This window comes from Oenanthe melanoleuca, chromosome Z (assembly GCF_029582105.1).
Source record: "Oenanthe melanoleuca isolate GR-GAL-2019-014 chromosome Z, OMel1.0, whole genome shotgun sequence".
In the NCBI taxonomy this organism is placed as follows: Eukaryota; Metazoa; Chordata; class Aves; order Passeriformes; family Muscicapidae; genus Oenanthe; species Oenanthe melanoleuca.
In genome coordinates this window covers 54,592,522-54,613,245 of record NC_079362.1, presented here as the reverse complement: position 1 = coordinate 54,613,245, position 20,724 = coordinate 54,592,522, and the positions used below count along the sequence as shown (strand labels likewise).

Sequence of the window (20,724 nt, the reverse complement as noted above, 5' to 3'; positions counted from 1 at the left end):
CACAACCTTCTTCTCACTTCACTGACTTTTCGGAATATATATTATAAACTAAGACTCATCTTTCCCTTCTGGCATAGAAAACAAAGAAATACAGGCCTGACAAAAAGAAAACAGAACAAAACAAATTAAAACCCACAAACCCTGAAGGCATAGTGAAAGCTGTTTCAAATTTTTATTTTAGTTTTTCCATAATGCATCAGCAATGAGTCTATGATTTTACACATATGTATATTCCCTAGGTCCCTTATGGCACTGAAACAACAAACTGGGGTTTTCCTCAATGTTCCTAAATCCATGACATCTCCAAACTCAATAGGAGTTTCCATTAGGTTTCTTGATTGTCTCCTATTCCAACCCAGTGCAATTAAAGCAGTATATATATTATACCGTGGCAGTAAAGTCTGATAAATTTTTATGCACAAGTGTTATTTAAATATAAGAGCCATTGCATACCACTGGCACTCCAGAGTCCTACCATGGCTGGGCCATATTTTTCTCCCACACCAGAACACTACTGTAGAGCTGTCACCAGAGAAGAGCTGTAACACCAGGCAGACAGCGAAAGCAAATGACAGCACATTGTGCCTCAGCTTTATTCAAGCTGGTGGTTGTACTTTTTAGTTTAGTTTTTCAGGCAGAAAAAACACTGGTGGACCTTTGCAGATGAGCCTTGTCTACGCAGCACAACCTCAAAGCTGTTGTTGTCTATAAGGTGATGAGGTCATCCTACCATTCCAGTGTTTCCATATGCTACACACAGAAAAAGACTGAAGAACCCTCAAAGAACAACCAACATGGGCACGCAGACCTTCCCACAGATATGTGGGAAACCCTGTTCCCTTATACTAGAGTGTGGGTTTGTGATGCTCCCGTCACTAATTCTGAAGCATCCATTCATTTAGACACCAATATTACTTCCAAAAAAGAGAAAAAAAATAAGACCTTTTTTCCTTCATTTCATGAATTCATTGAAATCCTCTCTGAAGTCTAAACTTGTATGGGGTCTAAGGATCTCATGACTCTACAAAGAATTTTCAGGACACATGACAAGCCCTTGATTTGCGTGCACTAATAACACTGCTGTCAGACAACTAAGAAACATATATGTTAGGTGGACCTGGTCAAAAGACTTCTCTTTCATTTAGTTCAGATTTACAGCATCCCAGAACAACCACTGCTCCCACTGAAACCAGTGACATGGAAAGCAGAAGCGAAAGGCTAGGTACTTCATCACATTTAGTGCAGAGAGAGAAAAGCAACTGCCCATGCAAGAGATTAAAATGCAGCTCTCTACTCTCTACAACAGCATTTTACAAGGAATAGCCATTCATAAAATACAGCTGTGTTTGTCAGCTGGAGCAATGCAATACAATACCAAAGACTTTGAGAGCATGAAATACACTATACACTTTGTTCAGTTCTAAATCTATTGGCTGAATTTCTACCAATTCCTGTGATACCCATTAATCTGTGTTAGAGTCACTTAAAAGTATTACAAAAGTAAAGACTAAACACTGTGAAACATCTGTCTAACATTATAGAAAACAGTTATTGAAATATTTGTAATTTGCATATTTAAATTAATAGTCAAATTGGTTTGGCAATTGTATTCCACAAAGCACAGTGTCTCAGTCAGATCCCTCAGTGCTATGTTATCAAACTCTTTCCTGGAATATCTTCACTGACCAGCATGTGAATGCACTACATGATCAGATCCATCCTTAAGCACAACTTACACACATGCTAGCAAGTGCAGCTAGCAGAAGAATGTGGGGGTTATGAAAATCCATTTTACATCTCCAGCAGAGCTGGCAGAGAGAGACAGTTCTAGCCATTATTGAGACAATTATTTGTTTGGGAGGAACAAGGAAAAAAAGATCCACAAAGATTTCAAATTTCATTTTTTGAAGAACCTTGTGTTCCTCTCCCTGGAAAGACAGACTTGAAAGCAAATGTATAGAATAGGACTGCCAAAGCTGAAAGGCACAAGCAGCTGGTTTTAATCCATGCAATAGACTGAAAACTCCGACATGCCTTCATGCCTTCAAGCACGAGTGTGCATACCCACTGGGCTAAAGTGACCCTGCTCATGAGACAGAGCAGGAATTCTCTCCTCCACCTTCCTTCCATGGTTTTTAGAATAAAGCTATTCACCTTCCTAGACAAATGTTGAGACAGTGACAAACCACACTTTGGAAATCTGCCCAAATCAATCAAGGCTAGCTTTTCAGATGGAACTAGAAGACTGACAGAAAGTGCTAGGATGAAGAGGCATGGAAGACTGCAGAGGATGGAACTTAAAACACCCTTTCTTTCCTCTAACTCTGTTGTCGTATCACACCAGCTTTTTAAGACCTCCCAAGGCTATTATCTGGCCACACCTAATCATAACCGTAGGTATAAACATTGCTCCACTACTGTTCAGCACTTTTCAAGGTAATTATTATTGGCTTAGACATCTGGAGTGAAATCCTAACCCTTACCATAACAATTTCCCACTGATCCCCAAGAAGCTGAAAGCATCCCTCGTTGAGAGTGGAGTTTTTCATCGGCCACTGCCCCTGACAAGTTTAGAAGTCTGGCTCTTTTTTTAAATTCGGTAATACGCAACTTGTCATTACAACACTTTTCTGAAATGTTTTCACACCATAAAGGTCTTCAACAAAGGCTTTTGGAAATGCAGCTGTATTGTTGTGATTGGCTGTCTTTTAGATCTGCTTAAGTAATAACCTATTGAAGTGTTAAAAATTATTCTGTAAGGCTGTGAAGGGGGCTAAAAATTTAGCGAAAACCACAAGCTCTTGGAGTAGCACGAAGTTGCTCTTACTGCTGCAGCCGAGCTGGTTCCAGTCACAAGTTCCCACCGCAGAACGATACCACCCACTTAGCTCGAGCTCTAAAATACAGTAGCTCTTCACTTACTATGCGCAGAATACTGCCACGGCAATGCTGGGTTTAGAAGTACGAGCTTTCCTATCAACTTTACTATGTAGTAGAGCTTTCCCAAAGAGTTTTCACGGCTTAGAAATTCACTTTTCCTTTAGGAGAGCTGGCAGCCGAAAAAGTGCCATTCAGATGCTCCACGCACCTACTAGCACACCCACAAAACTTTCCGCAGGCTGCACGGGGGCGGCTGAGAGCGGCTGCCCCGACCTGCTCCGGTCCGCACCGCTAGTCCGGCGGGGCAGCGCGGCTCTGCGCCCCACGAGCAGCGCGGCTCCCGCTGCCCGCCACGGCCCCGGCTCCCCGGCACCTGCACAGCCGCTCCCTTTCGCTGCCAGCAGGGCTCCCTGCGGAGCACAGGGGACGGGACACTGCAAGCCCAGAGCCTTCCCAAGGAAGGGGGACAAGGAGAGCGCGCTCCTGGGGGCGCGGGGCCCTTACCTCGGGGAGCGGGCGCGGCGGCGCGGCCCGCGCACAGCTGCAGGGCGAGCGGCAGCAGCAGCAGCGCGGCGCCGCGCTCGCACCCCATGGCGGCGCGGGCCGGGCAGGGCGGCGAGGCACAGCCGCCGAGGCACAGCCGCCGCCGCTCGCCGGGCCCCCCGTTTAACGGGGGCGGCCCCGGGGCCGGGCACGGCCGGCGGCAGGCGGCGGGCCATTGGCCGGGGCTCCCCCCCGGGGGCGGGCGCTGGGGTGGACCAGGAGTAGCCAGCGCGCCGCCGGGACCCGATCCGGGAACTGCCACCGGTGGAGGTGGCCCGGACAGAACAGAAGATCCTGGCAACCCTTCCCAAAATCAACACCTGTGGGGACCCTGTCTGCAGTCTGCCCTCTGAGGAGCCCTGGAAATTGAAATATGTTTAATGGCTTTAAATTCATAGTATCACAGAATTGGTAAGGTAGGAAAAGACCTTTAAGTTCATGGAGTCCAGTGGTTAATAAGCTGCTATGCTTACTACCAGTCACAAGAAGATGGCCCCAAAAGTGAATTGGGTCTGCTTAAAGAGCCAAGTAAGAGTTCTGTAAGGTCAGGAAGGATAGCAAATCCAGTGCTGTTGCAAGCAGCCCTTCAGAGAACCACCAGTCTGGTGAGGGATGTAGAAGAGTGCCAGAAGTATGAAGATAACACAGTCTTGTTCACCCCGTCCTGCTGACTGCAGGATGCTTAACTTTGAGGTTGGGACAATTTTACTATAAAACCTCACTTGCCTCCCTTTCTATGCTCAGCAAACGGTGACCACACATTTCTTTGTGTCTCCTGACAATACAGCAAAGCCCTCTCAAAAGTTTCTCTGCCTGCTCTTCAGTCAGGTGTCTAGTGTCAACAGTTAAGGTTTAACACGTATTAGAACAGATTCTGTCTCATGCATGTCTGAATTAAAAACAAATGGAGGTGCTCTTATGTATAGACTTGGTCTTGGTAGGAATTTAAATACTCCGCTTTTCCTGACTGAAGAGTGTCACTAAGATAGGCCTTGCAGGTTGTGGACTAGGGCAAATTTGGTTTCTGGAAGACTGACTGGCAAACTGAGGAATGTGTAATCTTCTCCTTTGTTTCATTTAAAAAGCTCAGAAGCATTGGGAGTGCTCAAACTGACCAGATAGAGACTATGGAAAAAGGCTGTTTGTCTTAGCAATCTCCAGAACTCAACAACTTTGCCAAAGTCAATTTAAAAAAAAACTTTTTCTTTCAACGATTTTAAGCACTGTGTGTTCCCTTAGGAGATCATTATCCCATTGTTTGTCCTGTGCTTCAGAAAATTCTAGCTTCTCACTGCTGATGTTAAGAAAGTAGAGGAGAAAGGGAGCAAGTGAGAAACCCAAACACATTATGAGTTTTCCATCCTGCTGCACAGCTCTTTGTCCTGTACATCTCTGTATGTATCAGCTCTGCTGATGAACCTCTGTCACGTCAGAAATCCAAGAAGCCCTACTTGGCCGCATCACAGCTTGCAATCCACACTCAGTTGGAAAAGTTGGAGCTGTCTGCTATTATTTACATCACAAAAAGTAGGGCAACAATAGAAGGAAAATTTTATGTTAAAGTGAGCAAAGTAGTGTTGATTAATGTTCAGTCTCATCAGGCTTGGTGTATGCATCTAAGGAGCACCACAGAGAACAGCCCTTGCGGGGCTCATTGTGTGTGAGGCAAGACACAGCACGCTGCAGGGCAGGGGCTGCGAGTGCTGCAAAGGGGCTGCCCGAGCAGCTTTACACCACATGGAGCACGGCTGTGGGCAGCTCTCCAACACAGTGAGATTTGCAGATACCTTCAGCTGGCCTTAATTCACTTGTCTTCTAATTTCCCTCGCCACATGGCATATTCCCTACAACACACCCTTACTTCTTAGCTTATTCTTTTTAGCAGTGTTGACCCACTCCTTAAGTTGCCCATTTCTTCCTCTGCCCATTGTCAGGTAGAAGGATGCTCTGCCATATCCACTGTGTCACAGTATGCTGCTATTCCTCCTCCTTACCCTACTGCTCTTGTATACGTCTCCACACAAGAAGAAACACCTCAGCTTCCCTCCCACATCCTTGCCCCTGCAGTGGAAGTGACAGGATGATATGCTAGTGTCAATGGCCTGGCCAAGAGCTACACAGAGCAGTGAGAAAAACAGGTCATCAGGTGCAGAGTGCTGTGGAGCAGGGAAAAAAGGGTGGCTAAAAGGAGTAAGCAAGAGGCAAGAAGATGGAAAAAGAATAGGAAGAACCTTGAGTGTCATAAGCTCCTCAAAAAGAAGTGTTAGGTCAGAATTTGTCCCCAATCTAAAGCATGGGGAGACAGCAAAGATACTGCAAGGCTAATACATGCATCTAGGGCAGCACTGATGATGTTCAACTGCTTGTTAAGGAAAAGCCTTGACTCAACAAAGAGCATTTTTTGCAAACATATACTTAAGTGCATGACAGAAAAACACTGTGAACTTCTGCAAAATCATTACAGTTCTGGGCAAAAAAAAAAAAAAAAAAAAGAAAAAGAAAAAAAAGAGAGAAAAAAGGATAGCAAGGCTTTGCTTTCATCTAAGAGGAACATCATCAGTAATTTGCAGCCATTTATTATGTACTTTGAGTTTATTGAGTTTGAGTTTATCAAAGCATATGAAATTTTTTCTTGAACAATTTCCCTATCTGACACAAAAAATTATAAAGTAATTCTACCCTGCCATTCCTTACTTCTGACTTAAATACAGAGGAGTCTCTTACACTGGTGCTGACCAGTCCTAAAGGAGGAGGATTTTGTTTGTAGTATTATATATTCATTAGTGTTAGATTTGTGAGGTCCATATTCTTGCTCTGTATCTGCTTATTCTTTGTGCTTACTCACAAAGAATGCACATGGAAGCAATGTTTGGCAAACAGCCGATGTGGCACAACACAAGATGACAGAAGGGAACAATGTATATAAACAGAAGCTTAAGCCCATGTTTAGATGAACTTAGTACATGTAAAGATCACTGTAATTTTTCCAGTTTTCATTTATATTCTATTATTTTATGTTGGAATATGTTACATACTAAAGGGGATTTTGTGCTCAAGCACAACCTTCTTTAAGGGATTTCAAAAAGTAGAAAGTTTATCTGCTACCTGGAAGGGACTATTTGAGCTTTTAACCAACATTTTCCATGGAAACAATGGAATACTTGCAATTAATTGCCTTTTCACTCTTGTGTATTCTCTGAAGTACAAATTCCAGCTTAAATTACTGGAGGTTAAATAAGAAGCAAAAATAAAAACATTATTAATCAATTGTGTTTCCAAGAAACTTTCAACATGTCAGTAATATTTTGTAAGGAAGTCACGTGACTGTAATTTTTTATATAGAAGAAGAAAGAAAACCTCAATCACTATGATGTTTGACCTGTATATGTAATTTGATAAAGAGTTTAAGCATACAGAATACAGAGAAGCTGCAAACATTACAGATTTTGCTTTAAGATATGTCTATAACTTGTTCAAATTCCAAATAATGGGATAAGGGAAATAGAAAAGAACCCTGCTGCTTAATTCACCTTATGTGTTTTGCTCGTAATATGCACCAGGAGACTCATTGTTTTCTTGGAATTATATGCATGATTAAAAATCAGGATTCATGGCAATTAAGATATAGAAATCTTAAGGCAAGTGAAGTATCTGCTGTGAAACACATCCTTTCATATTTATGTCAACACTCCTGTTTTTGATCCTGCTTCATTTTCAGAAAAAGAATGGCTGGTTTCAAGGGTTTCAAGTTTCAAAAACAGGTTTCAAAAGAATCTTTCCTTTTCCAAAACACAAATTGAAGCTCCACTTTTTCAAGTCAAGTCATATATCCATCTTCAATGCACCTACTTAACTTTTCATTTACACTGATAGGAATTCCATGTAGGCAACCAAGAGGAAAAAGTTCCTGACATGGGGGAGGGAAGTAGAGATTGCCTCTTTTTTTATCTTTTCTCCAGACTCCACAACAACACGGAGATAAACTGGGCCTGAAGGCAATGCAAAGCTTACTACCCTGTTTATCTCCTAAGCTTTCTTGCAGCCTGTCTTAAGAAAAGCCGTATGACAGAAAAGCTCATAGAATGGTTAGGTTTTTCTTAAAATAAGGCCTCTAAGTTCGAGTCTAACCATCAACCCAGCACCACCACCATAATCACCACTAAAACGAGTCCTCAACATTTCTAGGAATGGTGACTCCAAACCACTTCCCTGGGCAGCTTGTTCCAAAGCTTGACAACCCTTTCAGTGGAGAAATTTTTCATAATGTCTAATACAAACCTTCTCTAGTGCAACTTGAGGCAATTTTCTCTTACTCTAATAATTCTTACTCAGAAGAAAAAACTGAATCCCACCCATCTATAGTGACCTTTCAGGTACTTGTAGACAGATAAGGTCCCTCCTGAGGCTCCTTTTCTCCAGGCTAAACACCCCCAGCTCCCTCAGCCACGCCTCATAGGACTTGTGCTCCAGACCCTCCACCAGCTCCTTTGCCCTTCTCTGGACTCACTTCAACACCAGAATGACCTTCCTGTAGTGAAGAACCCAAAACTGAACACAGGATTTGAGGTGTAGCCTCAGCAGTGCCCAGGACAGGGGGACAATCCCTGCCCTGCTCCTGCTGCCCACACCATTGCTGATCCAGGACAGGATGCCATTGGCCTTCTTGGCCCCCTGGGCACTGCTGGCTCATGTTCAGCTGCTGGCACCAGCACCCCCAGCTCCTTTCCAGCCACTCTGTGGAACTGCCTGGGGTTGTTGTGACCCAAGGGCAGGACCCAGCACTGGCCTTGTTGAACCTCACACCACTGGCCTCAGCCATGATCCAGCCTGTGCAGATCCCTCTGCAGAGCCTTCCTGCCCTCCAGCACATCAATAACCCACACAGCCTGGTGTCACCTGTGAACTGACTGAGGCTGCACTCAACCCCTTGTCCAGTCATCAACAAAGATACTAAACAGGGCTGATGTAAGTATTGACTCCTTTGTAAAATAGTCCTTATAGAAGTAGATTTTTGGGATCACAGCTGCTAGCATCCACAATTCCCTTTCAGAGCTTTGCATCTCAGTGCATGTCAGTTCACAGGACCAAAGCAAAATACCTGGACAGACTGAGAAGTTAGCTGGTGCCTGTAGGGAGATATAAAATATATCCTTAGAATATATATCTTAAATAAGTCTTTAGAAGGAAAAATGTAATGCAGCAATTAAAAAAATTTGCTTCTGTTACCATTGCCAGTGGTATGTTTTTCTGAGGAAAAAAGTGGGCATGTATTTCTTCTCCCACGTTCCTCACAAAATGGAGCAGAATGATCTAGTAGATCTGTGGCATAAATTTTTATCATGACACTTTCTTCCACAAATTTCATGTGAATCTAAAATTGTGGATCTGGGAAGGTGAAAGGAAAAACGAAGCTTTACCCTTACTTTCCTCTTTATGCATAGAAGACCAGAATAAGGGTGGTCAGTGGAGGTGTTTTTTTTAGTCAGTGTGTGGCATTTTTTCCTTTTGTGGGTAGGATGGAAACCTGACTTAGCATTTAGATGTGCTGTGGCACGTCTGCACAAGCTCTGGAACAAACAGTTGACAACTTGATGCCTCTAAATGTCTGCAGTTAAAATCACACTGAATGGGTTATCATTATAACCTGGTCAAAACTCACAACATATGATCAGAGCTCCTTGTTTTTAGAGCCAAATTCCTGATTATTGCTCTTCACAGTTGATTGAGACCACAATTTTTTTTTTTTTTTTTGCTCCTATGAAAAGTCACAACTCTGTACACAGTGTCAGGGCTGTGAGGGCTCAGCCAGACAGTACCAAAAGAGTTTCAAGAGGACTACAGCTGCTGGACTACAGCTTTCAAAGGACTACGGCTGCAGCATTTTGCCACAGGATCACAGGTCTCTTCCCAAGAGGTTGGCCCTCACCTGCAGACGACCTGAAAGGACCTTGTTCCCAGCTAGGGGTTGGCCTCTCCTCCCAGGCAAGTAGCGACAGGACAAGAGGAGGTAGTTTTCAGTTCAAAGACATAGAGGTGCTGCAGCAAGGCCAGAGAAGGGCACAGAACTGTGAAAGGCTCTGGAGCACAAGTCCTGTGGAGAGAGGCTGAGAGCTGACTTTGTTTAGTCTGGTGGAAAGGAGGCACCTCAGGAGAGATTCTACAGCTACCTGGAAGGAGGCTATAACCGGGCAGGGGGTTGTCCTTTTGGGAAGGGACGGGGGTAGTATGAGAACACAGTCTTAAGTTGTGCCAAGGGAGTTTTGCGCTGGACATTTAGAAGAATTTCCTCACTTAAAGCGCGATTAGACACTGGAATGGGCTGCCCAGGGGGTGGTGGAGTCACCCTCCCTAGAGCTGTTCACGGAAAACCCGATGGTGCCACGGTCTGGTTGACACGGTGTTCGACGGTGGCGATGATCTCACAGGCCTTATCCGGCCCGGTGGATTCGGTGCCTCCGTGACGCCCCGCGCGCGGGCCCCGGGAGCAGGCGGCGGTGCGGGGCCCCGGGAGCAGGCGGCGGTGCGGGCTCCGGGAGCAGGCGGCGGTGCGGGCCCCGGGAGCAGGAGGCGCTGCGGGCCCCGGGAGCAGGAGGCGCTGCGGGCCCCGGGAGCAGGCGGCGGTGCGGGCCCCGGGAGCAGGAGGCGCTGCGGGCTCCGGGAGCAGGAGGCGGTGCGGGCCCCGGGAGCAGGCGGCGGTGCGGGCCCCGGGAGCAGGAGGCGCTGCGGGCCCCGGGAGCAGGAGGCAGCGCCGCCCGCTCCCCGCCGCCCGCTCTCCGCCGGCGGAGCTCCGGGCCCTCCTCCCGCCGCGCCTCCCGCCCCGAGCCCCGCGCGCGGGCGCCGCCAGGCGGGGGAGCGGCGCCGCGCTGCCCGGCGGACAAGATGGCGGCTCCCATGGAGCTGAGCTGCTGGGGAGGAGACTGGGGGCTGCCGTCCCTGCACCCGGAGTCTCTCACCGTCATGGTAACGGGCGGCGGCCGTCGCCCGGCCCGAGAGGGAGGGAGGGAGCGGCGGCGCCCCGGGACGTGCCTGCCGCCCGCACGGGCGTCCCTGAGGCTCCTTCTTGCCTCGGGAGAGGCCGGGGGTGGGAGGCGGGGTGTTGGGCCCGGAGCGCGGGCCGGGATCGTTCCCCACGGGAGACGCTGCCGCCCTTCCCGGGGGCTCCGAGCCCTTCCTGGCGGCACTGCCGCCCTTGCCGGGGGCTGCGGTGCCTCTGCCCTGCATTCCCTGAGCCGCATTAGGGCAATGAAGCCCGGCCGCACCTGCTGGCGGATGGTCCTCAGTGCCCGAGGGTGTTTAACACAACTTCTGAAGCTCTCTTTTACGCCTTTCTTACCCATTGTGACAGGTTTTCTCCCCTGCCCTCCAATCTTTATTGCAGGCTTACGCCAAATTTTCTGGTGCTCCCCTGATAGTGAATACTATAAATAACTCCCAGAGAGCTCCAAAAGGTACCATCTTTGCAGCCTTTATTATTCTAACCACAGCCGCGTTATAAATGTAGGCTCTAGTTTCTGTGTTTGCATTGTGTTTATGTTCATGAGGGCAGTCAGCCCCAATTAAATGACAGGATCAGGGGTGATGAATTTGTGAGAATGAAGTAGTGGAAGTCATAAATAAAGTGCTCAAGAGGACAGTTTATTAAAATATGTATGGGTGAGGCAACAGACAGTTAACAAAGCAGTAATGCCAAGTTACTGTTTCATTCAGGCGGTCTGAATTGATGGTGTAGTGAAAGCAAATTTGTAATTTTTGTACTTCGCATATTTATAAAAGTAGTAGCTAGACGTGTACAGAAGAGCTCTTGCTTTACCTGTGGCTTAAAGGGTTGGTACAGCTGGAAGTGGAATGTGAGCCACAGCAAGTACAGCTTACACTAGCTGGGTTGTTTGGTATTGTGCTGAATTAAGAGGGTTTGACTGAGAAAAGGTGAAGGTAAGCTGTCAGAGAGGACTTCTTTATTTGGATGCTTCTATTGCTTATTTGTTTGCAGTTATTGTCTTGGTGTATTTAAGAGAGGTAAAATCACTGCAGGGTTAAAATCTTCTGTCATTTACGCTTAATCACATTATCAGTTCAGGCAGCGATGTATTCATGCAGAAGTTGAGCTTTTGTTTCTTGCTTTTCAGTGTCTTATTTTCTGTTAGGGGAAAATACCAAGAAGTAGCTGGGTGGACTTGCTAGAAATGTGGTGGCTATCTTCATAAGGAAAATACATAAAATCAATTAAGAAAGCAGTTTAATTATTAATTGTTGGTGATAATTGATATTTAAATATTATTTAGCACTCTCCTGCTGGGCTCATTCTGGCAGTTCTGTGAATGTGCTGTTAGGTAGCCCCTGTTACAGAGACTCTGCACTCCACAGGCTTTGATCCTGCAGTCATACGACTAAAGGCTGTCCTGTCAACTTCTGGCAGAGGGGAAGTGCTTAGCTCTCTGAGTAATTCATGGTAATGCAGTGGTAGTTTAGTCATTGCTCGCAGTAAAGTTAGAGAAAAAAGATGGTTAAATTGGATTTGGAGGTGAGGGACAGAGAAAAATTGAAGAGGGGCTCTGATGTAGATGGATTGAGAGAGCAGTTGGTCTGAGTTGGAATTTTTGTCTTAAGACGAATGTCTGAAATCCGGGCAAGAAGCCTGGTTTTTAAAGTATTGGATACCTAGCAAAAAACATTCAGTCTGATTTGACCTTGCCCTTTTTAACGTTTATTTTTAGTAAAGGCCACAATAGACTAAGAGTATTTGTAACCTCAGTGGAACTCGCCTGCTATGTAAAATTTTATGTTTATGTTTAATATATGTTTATGTTTAATTTATGTTTAAATGTTAGGAAAATCAGAGCATGCTATTGAAGAAAGGAAAAGTTCATATAGTGACTGATTACTTTGTAGTTAGAACTCATCCATGCAAATTGTTGACTGTGTTATTTCTGCCTTCCAGGAGATCTGCCAGTCCTGGTATCAGAAGACGTTGTTATTTCTCAGCCAGCAAAAATACTAAATTTCTTAAGAAGGCAGGTAGGTCTCTTTCAAAAAGGTTTGTTTTCTTTGACTTGCAGTGGCTCTTGCATGTCTGCTTTGAACACTGATACAGGCTTCCAAAAACCTGGAGTTTAGTTCAGACCTAATGCTTTTCTGTTTCTTGTACATCAATGGCAATGGCAACATGGTGGATAAGAAATTGCTCTATAAGAGTTTGATCATTAATTGTGTGAAAGATTTAAAAATAAGCATGAAAGAAATTTAATTGAAAAGGACACATACAGTCCCTAATTGCGCAGTTTTTTACTGATCTCCCTGCTTGTAATTATAACACTTTTAATGTCATCTTGACTTTGCAGACCTAGGATATCACAGTTTAGGTTAATAGTTTAAATGGGTAATTTCCCAGTGCTCTTTTTCTAAAAGATAATACATACATCATAGTTCTTAATCTCTGCAGTTTTTCTATAGCTTGTAACATGAAAATGTTGGCAGATGTTTCTTGACGCACACCAGGTCATTGCCTCTTGTTTGCCTTTTGTAGGACTCTTAATGTTTCGTACACAAAGAATAAACCTGTACAATTTCTTCTTTTCACAAAGTGTAAAGGTATCTAGTAAACCATGGCATTGTCTTTTTATTCCTAAGATGGTCCTCTAGCCCACTATTCTGCATTTACGTTGCCGAAATGCACATGCTGTCTGGTCAGATGATCTGATGAGTGCCATGTTAGTGAAACTTCAGATCTTCACAGGGAAGAAAACAGAATCTGAAAACTACATTTGGGATGAAATTTTAGACAGTTGTTCTGAAGTTTCAGGTTCATTTGGCTTGAATTTGAACTTGGTATTCATGTGAATAACAAAAGTTCCATAATGTTAGGGTTAAAAAACCTCTTTATGTTAGAGTATAACAATTGTATGCTTTATTTTCAGATGTTGAAATATCAGCCCTGGCCCTTTGTTTTATAAATTAATGAAGCAAATCTACTCACTCCCCGCACAATTTTTTCAATCCTCATAATGTAAATTAGATGAATTAAAAGTCTAGTGAGTAACTGCATTTAGTTTAGCTGTATATTTGTTCCCTTACATTGCTACCATCCAATTTCTTAGCTTCTGGAATGTTCATTAAAAGCAAAATATGGGAATGCATGTTTGTTTTTGGTTTTTTTTTAATGCTTACACCTGCTGAAGTGTCAGGTGCTTCTTGAAAAATAACAGTGGAGACTTACCAGAGGTTGCTACATCCCTGAGTATTGAAAAATTGCCTCTGTATTGCTGGACATTTGCTTGGAAACAAATAGATAGAGACAAAATAAATTTGGAAATAGGAGGGCCCAAAGCTCTAGAAATGGGAAAGTGGAAAAGTGAAATGCAGCAAGAATTGGCAGAGTTGGCCTGGAGATGCAAAATTCTAGTGAGTGCATGCTTTCTGTTCCAAAAATTGTATATATATTTACTGCCTTGATATCTATTAAGTTTGAAGCAACTTTCCATTGATAATGTTTTTTGCAAGTTCAGTGTAAGATTTTTTTTTTTTTTTTTTTTTTTTTTTTTTTTTTTTTTTTTGTAGAAATACAATGCTGATTATGATTTGTCTGCAAAACAAGGAGCTGATACACTGGCATATATTGCACTACTTGAAGAAAAACTGCTTCCTGCTCTGGTAAATATTAATAAATGCTTTGTAACGGTCAGAATACTTGAAATTGAATGCTATAAGAGATGCTCAGTATGAAAGATGTTACAGTCTCTCAGCCACAGCTCTGGCTGGATTCTAGTTGTTTTGTTAGTTTATTTTTTGGAAATAATGCCTAGCAACTTTTGTAAAGAAAATAAGTGTTTGTTTGTGGAGTATCAAAGTTATAATAATAATAGATTTATGAAAGACATTTTAAAAGGACACTTAGGGTTTTTTTTTGTTGGTCTTTGGGAAGCAGTATCCTGAAAACACCTTATTGCCATTTTTTTGTTTCATTTGATTTCCTGAAAAATATTTAAGATATGAGACACACAGCTGAAAGCCTTTTGAACTGTTGAGTTAAAACTTGTAATAAATTAAAATGCCATAACTAGCTTAATTTTTCAGTTCTAAATAAGACATGACCATTTCAGTCTTACAGTGTATTACAGTATATTACAGTATTACAGTGTAATTACTTTAGGGCTATAAGACCCACAGACACTGAATTTCTTGAATCACTTTAACTTCAGTTTGTACAGGGAAAAATACTCTGACCAGATGGTATCATGAGCTAGCCTTTTCAGCTGACCCTGGTTTCAAATTCATAATTTTGTAATATCTTGTATTTTAAGATTTATATAAAATTTCAAAACAGAATTCCATAAAGTTCAAACCTGTTGCTGTATGTCTGCAACTTTGTTTATAATATATTTTCTGTATACAGTGTGTGTGTGTATGTATCTGTATATACATAGTAAATATGTAATTTTGTGCAGATGCATATAGATCTCTGTAATATCTTTGGTGTGTTTTTCTTTATTTGGAAGGTAACTAGTGCTTTACTCATATACTCCCACGCCCAGAGATTAGTATATTCCTCTACAGAACCTGATAGCCTTAAATTACAATAATTCCTTGTTCTTCTGTTTTTCTGAGAGAAGTCTTGCATATCAAGTGTCACGAGGTGTCTACTCATGTAATTCAAATTTCACTTACATTTTTCCTCATGTTGATAATACAGTTGCACACTTTCTGGATTGAGGCTGAAAATTACTGCAGTGTGACAAAGCCATGGTTTGCCTCAAGGATTGCCTTCCCACTGAGTTTGTATCTGCCTGGAAAGATGTCCAGGGAAGCGCTGAACAGGATCATGCTGACCAAGGGAGGCCCTCCACTCTATAGTCTCACGGAAGTGGAAGCACAGGTATGTGTTGTGCAGAAGAATTAATAAGTTGGTTCTGTCAAAGACAAGAACTGATACAATCTAGCACACAGTCAAATGATGATTGGTGCTGTGCAGACCAGCCTGTCTACTCCTAGGGCTCTTAAACAGTCTTGTTATATCATCAGATATACAGGGATGCCAAGGAGTGCCTAAATCTCCTGTCGAAGAGATTGGGAACATCTCAGTTTTTCTTTGGAGATACGTGAGTGTGATTTTGTTTTTTTAAATTATTTTGGTAAATGACTGATAAAAAAGGTACCACACCACTCTGTGAACCCTTGAACCTTTTTTTTCCTCCTTTTTAACCTGTTAAAATGAACGTTAAAAGTTCTTCCCAATAGTTTTATATCTCACACTCTGTTTTTCAGATAAATCTGAATGAGCAACAGGGCACAAATGAGATTGTTAGACTGAGTCAATGTGGTGTCTGTCTTATCCTGCTTTTTTCCACACAGAGGGAAATACTTCCCACAGCTGCAAATAAAATGTGAGGTGCACTGGAAGAACACTTTTTAGCTACTGAATATCACCTCCTGGCTTTGTATGTTGAAAAAACTGCTGTAGGCTGAGGTGTTACTACTGTCCTCATGGTAGGAACACTATTCCTGTGGTATATGTGGAGATCAGGAAGCAGATAGGGCCAACAACATGGGTCCTGAAAAGGCATGATCTCTTCTTTAGCTGTAGAAGTTGGACCACTCCATGAGGGAGGATGCTGGTCCCGGGTCCCCAGCAAGACTTCTGTGGTGCCAGAAAGGTGTTTCAGAGTGTCTTGCTTCTCAGTGTGTGGGGTAGCATGACTGTGTTGTAATGCTGACATTACTGTTTCAGCTTGCCAGCATGTCTCTAGTTAAGAGGTGCTGAAAGGAGCAGATAGTTGGAACAAAGCATTTACCAGATTGATAGGCAAAGGTGGAATGACAGAAGGGTTGACTATATTTTGTCCTGAGTTGTACTTGAAATACACTGAAAACTAGGTTGTGGAAGTCTTAAAAGTTCTTATTTCAAGTCAGTTCAGTGTTTTCTTGTGTCACTCTTTTCAGGCCTACCACCTTGGATGCCTTTGTGTTTGGTTTCCTTGCACCAATTTATAAAGTGTGCTTCCCGAGGGTACAGTTGCAAGAGCATTTGAAACAGCTTCCCAATCTGTGTCGATTTTGTGATGATATTTTAACTTGCTATTTCAGGCTTACCGTCTCAGGTAAGTTGTGTTTCTTTTCTCCTTTTTGTCATCTGTATATGTGAACCAAGGAGGATTAGATTTCGTGTAGTTTATGCTAGACTTTCTGTGGGGAAGTGAAGAAACTTCTAAAGTTGGGCTGAAAGGATTCAAAATTAAAAGCTAAGTGTTAATACTCAGTTTTAGATTCTATCAAGCATTGGCAAGATCTAAGGCTCACGCTCAGTATTCCTGATTTTCTCACATGAAATGGCTTTTACACTTAAATTCTTCTTTGCGTAAAAATACTGCATGAAGTCTCTCTCCAATGTGAGTTTATTTTTTAAGAATTCAAAAGTTTCTGTAAATGCCTTTTCACTCTTTCTACCTTCACTCTCCAGGCCATTCTCCAGCTGGACAGGATACAGCAGATGCTAATCTGCAGAAACTCACACAGCTTGTAAATAAGGAATCCAACTTGATTGAAAAGGTTACTTTTGCTTCAGTATCTTTAATTTTACTGCTTTGTTGTGGTTGCTTGTTCACAGATATCCTTGCATGGCAGTTGCAGCTGTACAGTGGACTTTAATTACTTCTTTTCTAGTGATACACGTTGTGTAGAGAGGCAGGAAGAATTTTGCATCATTTGGAAGGAGAAATTAATGAAGCCTTGCACTAAAGAAGTATTTTTAATACAACCAAAAGAACATTGTCTTGCAGGTGTGCACACCAACAGAGGAGTGGTATCTTTCTGCAAGCATACATTCAGCAAAGAAGGAGGAAAATATACGGGTCAAAACTCAGAAATGGTCCTGCAAATTAAGACTGATCACCAGTTTTCCTTGGTCCCAGCTGCATGCTGTAGTAACTAACTGGCAGTCACTCTTCTCCTGCTTTTTCTACATCTGGCTGTTTTTTCTTACGTTCTTTGTTGCTAAGGCTGTCACTCAGCACCTATCAAAAGCTATACAACTTACCTGAAAAATACTTGTGAAGAATTAGCCTTTTCAAGCAGATAGAACACTCTAACTGAAAGGGTAGAAGGCATTTGTTTCTGAAAAAGATCGGTGTATGGAATAGATCATTAATTATGGTGCTTTTTCTGGCACTGAAGTGTGGCTGTGGAAGTTTTAAACAATGGGTTACATAGACATATGTCAGGCATGATTGAGGAAAATCTGATCCTGTCTTTAAGAAACGGAATAGACTACGCAGCCTCTGCAGATCTTCCCTGTGCTTGTTTTCTGTACCAACTAAACTTCTTCAGACCACATTACACACAGGGCATTAGAGTGATTTCTTATGAAAATATAAATAGTTTATATTCTGAGATGAATTTTATCCTGTCTTTAAAAAAGGTCTTATCACAAGCGCTTTATTATGTACTTTTTGCAATGTGTAACTAATACAAATTCACTCAGCATCTCCAGAACATTTCTGATTTCAAAAGATTTATTCTTGCATGGTGCTGAATATACATAAGCATCCATTGATGTTAGCAGTTTGACTCTTGATCTGCCTTCTCACAGCATTTGGTTATTGTACAATATTTGGCCTCCTAGAATTGGTGTTGCTTTTGTCAGTAATCTTGACCAAACAGCTTGAGCAGAAGTGTATCCAGATGCCCTGAATTTGATGCACCATATGTAAGGGCATGATTAGCAGCTCTAACACAATCATATATTTGAGAGTAGAAAGAAACCAAAGCACCAGTTGTTGCTGGTCCTGACAGTAAACATACACCAACCCAGTATTAATGATGGCAGCCCTGAAAAAATAAGACTAATTGTACAATCTATATTCTGCTGTTGCCAGATCCGGCTCTCATTGTTTCTCTGCAGATGGACGACAACCTTCGTAAGAGTCCTCAGCATCCCCCTCGGAAACTCACAACGCTCAAGCTTGCTGCAGGTGGAGAAGAAAGCAGTCCAATGAGTCGTTTATCACCTTGACATCTCTTGTTGCCCATACACATGTGTTTTGTAACTCCGCTGAGTGCCGCAGTAAATTTTTTTTCACATGAATGTTTTGCAAGGGAAGGATCTGCTAATGGGTACAACTAGAGAAGAAAATGAGCTTTACAATATTCTGTCTACCTGTTCTTTTAAGAAATTGCATAGATCAGTCTGGCCACACACTACGCTGAAGCTAAGCTAAGCTAAACAAGCTTATTACTGCAGATGTTAACATGATTTGTACAGCATATTTTTGCCTTTAGCCTAGCAGAAAAGTTTACCTAAAGTTAAAAATCTGCTTATGGAATGTTCACTGTTATTTTATTTTGTGGTTTTGATTTTACTGTAATCATGTTACTGTATGTGAGTGGGTAGACTCTTTGTCTGAAAAAGACAAAGTCCAGTTGCAAAGTCTGAAAAAACAGAATGTTGCCATTCACGGCAGCTGAGAAATGAAAAAAATTACAGGAACGTAAATATTTTTATTGTGCTTTAATGAACTTTGGATTTGTGTTTTATGGTTGTTTGTATCCTTGAAAATTTGTCATGTTGAACTTTGAAGGGGATTATTGAAAAGCATGTGCGCTATGGGGATTAAAATGATGCACAATGCTAACATTTCACAGTACCTCGTATTAGCCTTTTGTGAAACAGGCTTAAACTGTGCACAGAGTAATACCACATGCTGCAAAACTGTTAAGTCAAAATCACAGAAAACTTGTTGTGGATGGAGACATTTGATTAGTTGCTGTCAAGACAGGACTTGACTAGCAAACATACTGCATCTGTTAGGTTAGGGCTTTATAAGAAAGCTGGTGTAGGCTTTTAAATGTGTCACAAATGCCTCTTAATTAGTTTCATCCTATTTTTAACAAGCACTACAGTTAATTTGAAAATTAAAACTAAAAATTGTCAAAATTTTTGTTATATGATGGTCTGTGTAGTTCAGAGATCTTTTCTCTTTGCTAACTGTGGTATGTTGCAGGGCATATTTCTTCAGTTCAGTTATATTTGGTCTTTAACAGAAGCCTTGCCAGTTCTAGAGACCCAAACAATTCTGTTACAAGAGAGATTCTGTAATTTTTTACTGCCAAAGTACTGGCAGATGCTTCATGAGGAGGTGTAAAGAGAAGTAGACAAGGAGATTGGCCAAATGGCAGTGCTTGGGGTACACCATTCTGATAGCTGTATGTGTGGGATAACTGTCCTGTGGGGGGGGGGTTGTTTTTTTCCTGGCTAAATTGAAATAGTCTTTCAGCTTCTCTTTGGCTACTTGTCATGTTTGAGATACACAGATAAATTACTTCTTATTTATAAAGACAAGATGGTAGATTGTGTAAATATTCTACCTTTGGACTTGATATGTAAGGAATGTAATATCTTTAACATGTCTTAATTGAAATATTGGGTTTCTAATGAGCACTTTAAAATATTGTTTAAGCTTCATGCTCTTACTAGAGTATTTGTTGCAGAGATTTGAAATTAATTTTGCTCATATTCATGATAACTGTATAAATGGACAGTCTGTTATATGCGAAAGTAATTTAAATCTTGAAAATTTTTACTGCCTGTACCTTGACAAGATGTACGTGAGATCAAGTCACATAGCTTTCTAGAGCTTTTCTTTTACAAACACGGCTGTGGAGAATAAGCCTTAGTTTGTCGCTTTTGTGAATACATACACACAACCTAGAAAATCTCTTTGTAAAAAGGGTTGTTATTCCAAGATTAAAATTCTGGATTTTTAGTGGAATTTTGGTAGAGTTTTTTGTGGTATGTACATTGAGTTTTTTTGAGTGGCTTTATTTTTTTTTTCTTGTAGCAAAGTCCGTTAACAAAAAAAGCCCCAAAACAATTCTGACTGCTAGGACAGGAAACTGAAGCAACTTAGCATATCCATGAGATCAGATTTTAAATTTTTATCACACCTCTTCAGTACCATTCATTTCTTTCAACACAACTTCTTTTGAGAAGTGGGGAATGAGGAGGCACACATTTGCTGATCTTACTAAATGTGAGCTTTGGGCCATGTGATTGGGCTGATCTGAAATTTTGATAAACCAGTGCTCAAGGAATTTCATTCCCTTGATGGCAGAGGCCAACAGGGCTGAAGATCACAGGAAACATTGCCTGCAGTCATGCATACCATCCCAGGCAACCAGCGAGGTCATATAGCCATACACTTCCTTATTTTACTTCTAATCAAGGTGAATTCAAACCCAAACTCCTTTACGTGGGCAGTGTCATCCCTGGCCTGGTAACCCAGGCCTGCCAATTAGTTTACGGGTATATTTTTT

At 42.2% G+C, this 20,724-nt stretch overlaps 2 protein-coding genes across 5 annotated transcripts in view; one reads left to right on the top strand and one right to left on the bottom strand.

The window, feature by feature from the left end:
* The window catches only part of THBS4 (thrombospondin 4), a 38,528-nt gene extending 35,016 nt beyond the window's left edge, over positions 1–3,512 (bottom strand). Inside the window, exon 1 of the mRNA XM_056513167.1 lies at positions 3,385–3,512. Within this exon, the coding sequence (XP_056369142.1) occupies positions 3,385–3,472 (88 nt within the window). The 5' untranslated portion in view covers positions 3,473–3,512. The remainder of the gene's footprint in view (positions 1–3,384) is intronic.
* A 6,738-nt stretch (positions 3,513–10,250) lies between these two features.
* MTX3 (metaxin 3) lies at positions 10,251–20,180 on the top strand. Of its 4 annotated transcripts, none has more exons than XM_056514080.1 (9): positions 10,251–10,383; positions 10,802–10,871; positions 12,362–12,438; positions 13,978–14,070; positions 15,110–15,292; positions 15,439–15,515; positions 16,357–16,514; positions 16,874–16,962; positions 18,314–20,180. In XM_056514080.1, exons 1-9 carry the CDS (start codon positions 10,303–10,305, stop codon positions 18,422–18,424), a joined length of 939 nt encoding a protein of 312 aa, XP_056370055.1. In that variant the 5' UTR covers positions 10,251–10,302; the 3' UTR covers positions 18,425–20,180. The 4 variants fall into 4 exon arrangements, with proteins under 4 accessions (XP_056370055.1, XP_056370054.1, XP_056370057.1 ...); XM_056514079.1 differs by having other exon boundaries at positions 10,256–10,383; positions 18,288–20,180; XM_056514082.1 differs by lacking the exon at positions 16,874–16,962 and having other exon boundaries at positions 10,266–10,383.
* Positions 20,181–20,724: the final 544 nt, after the last annotated feature.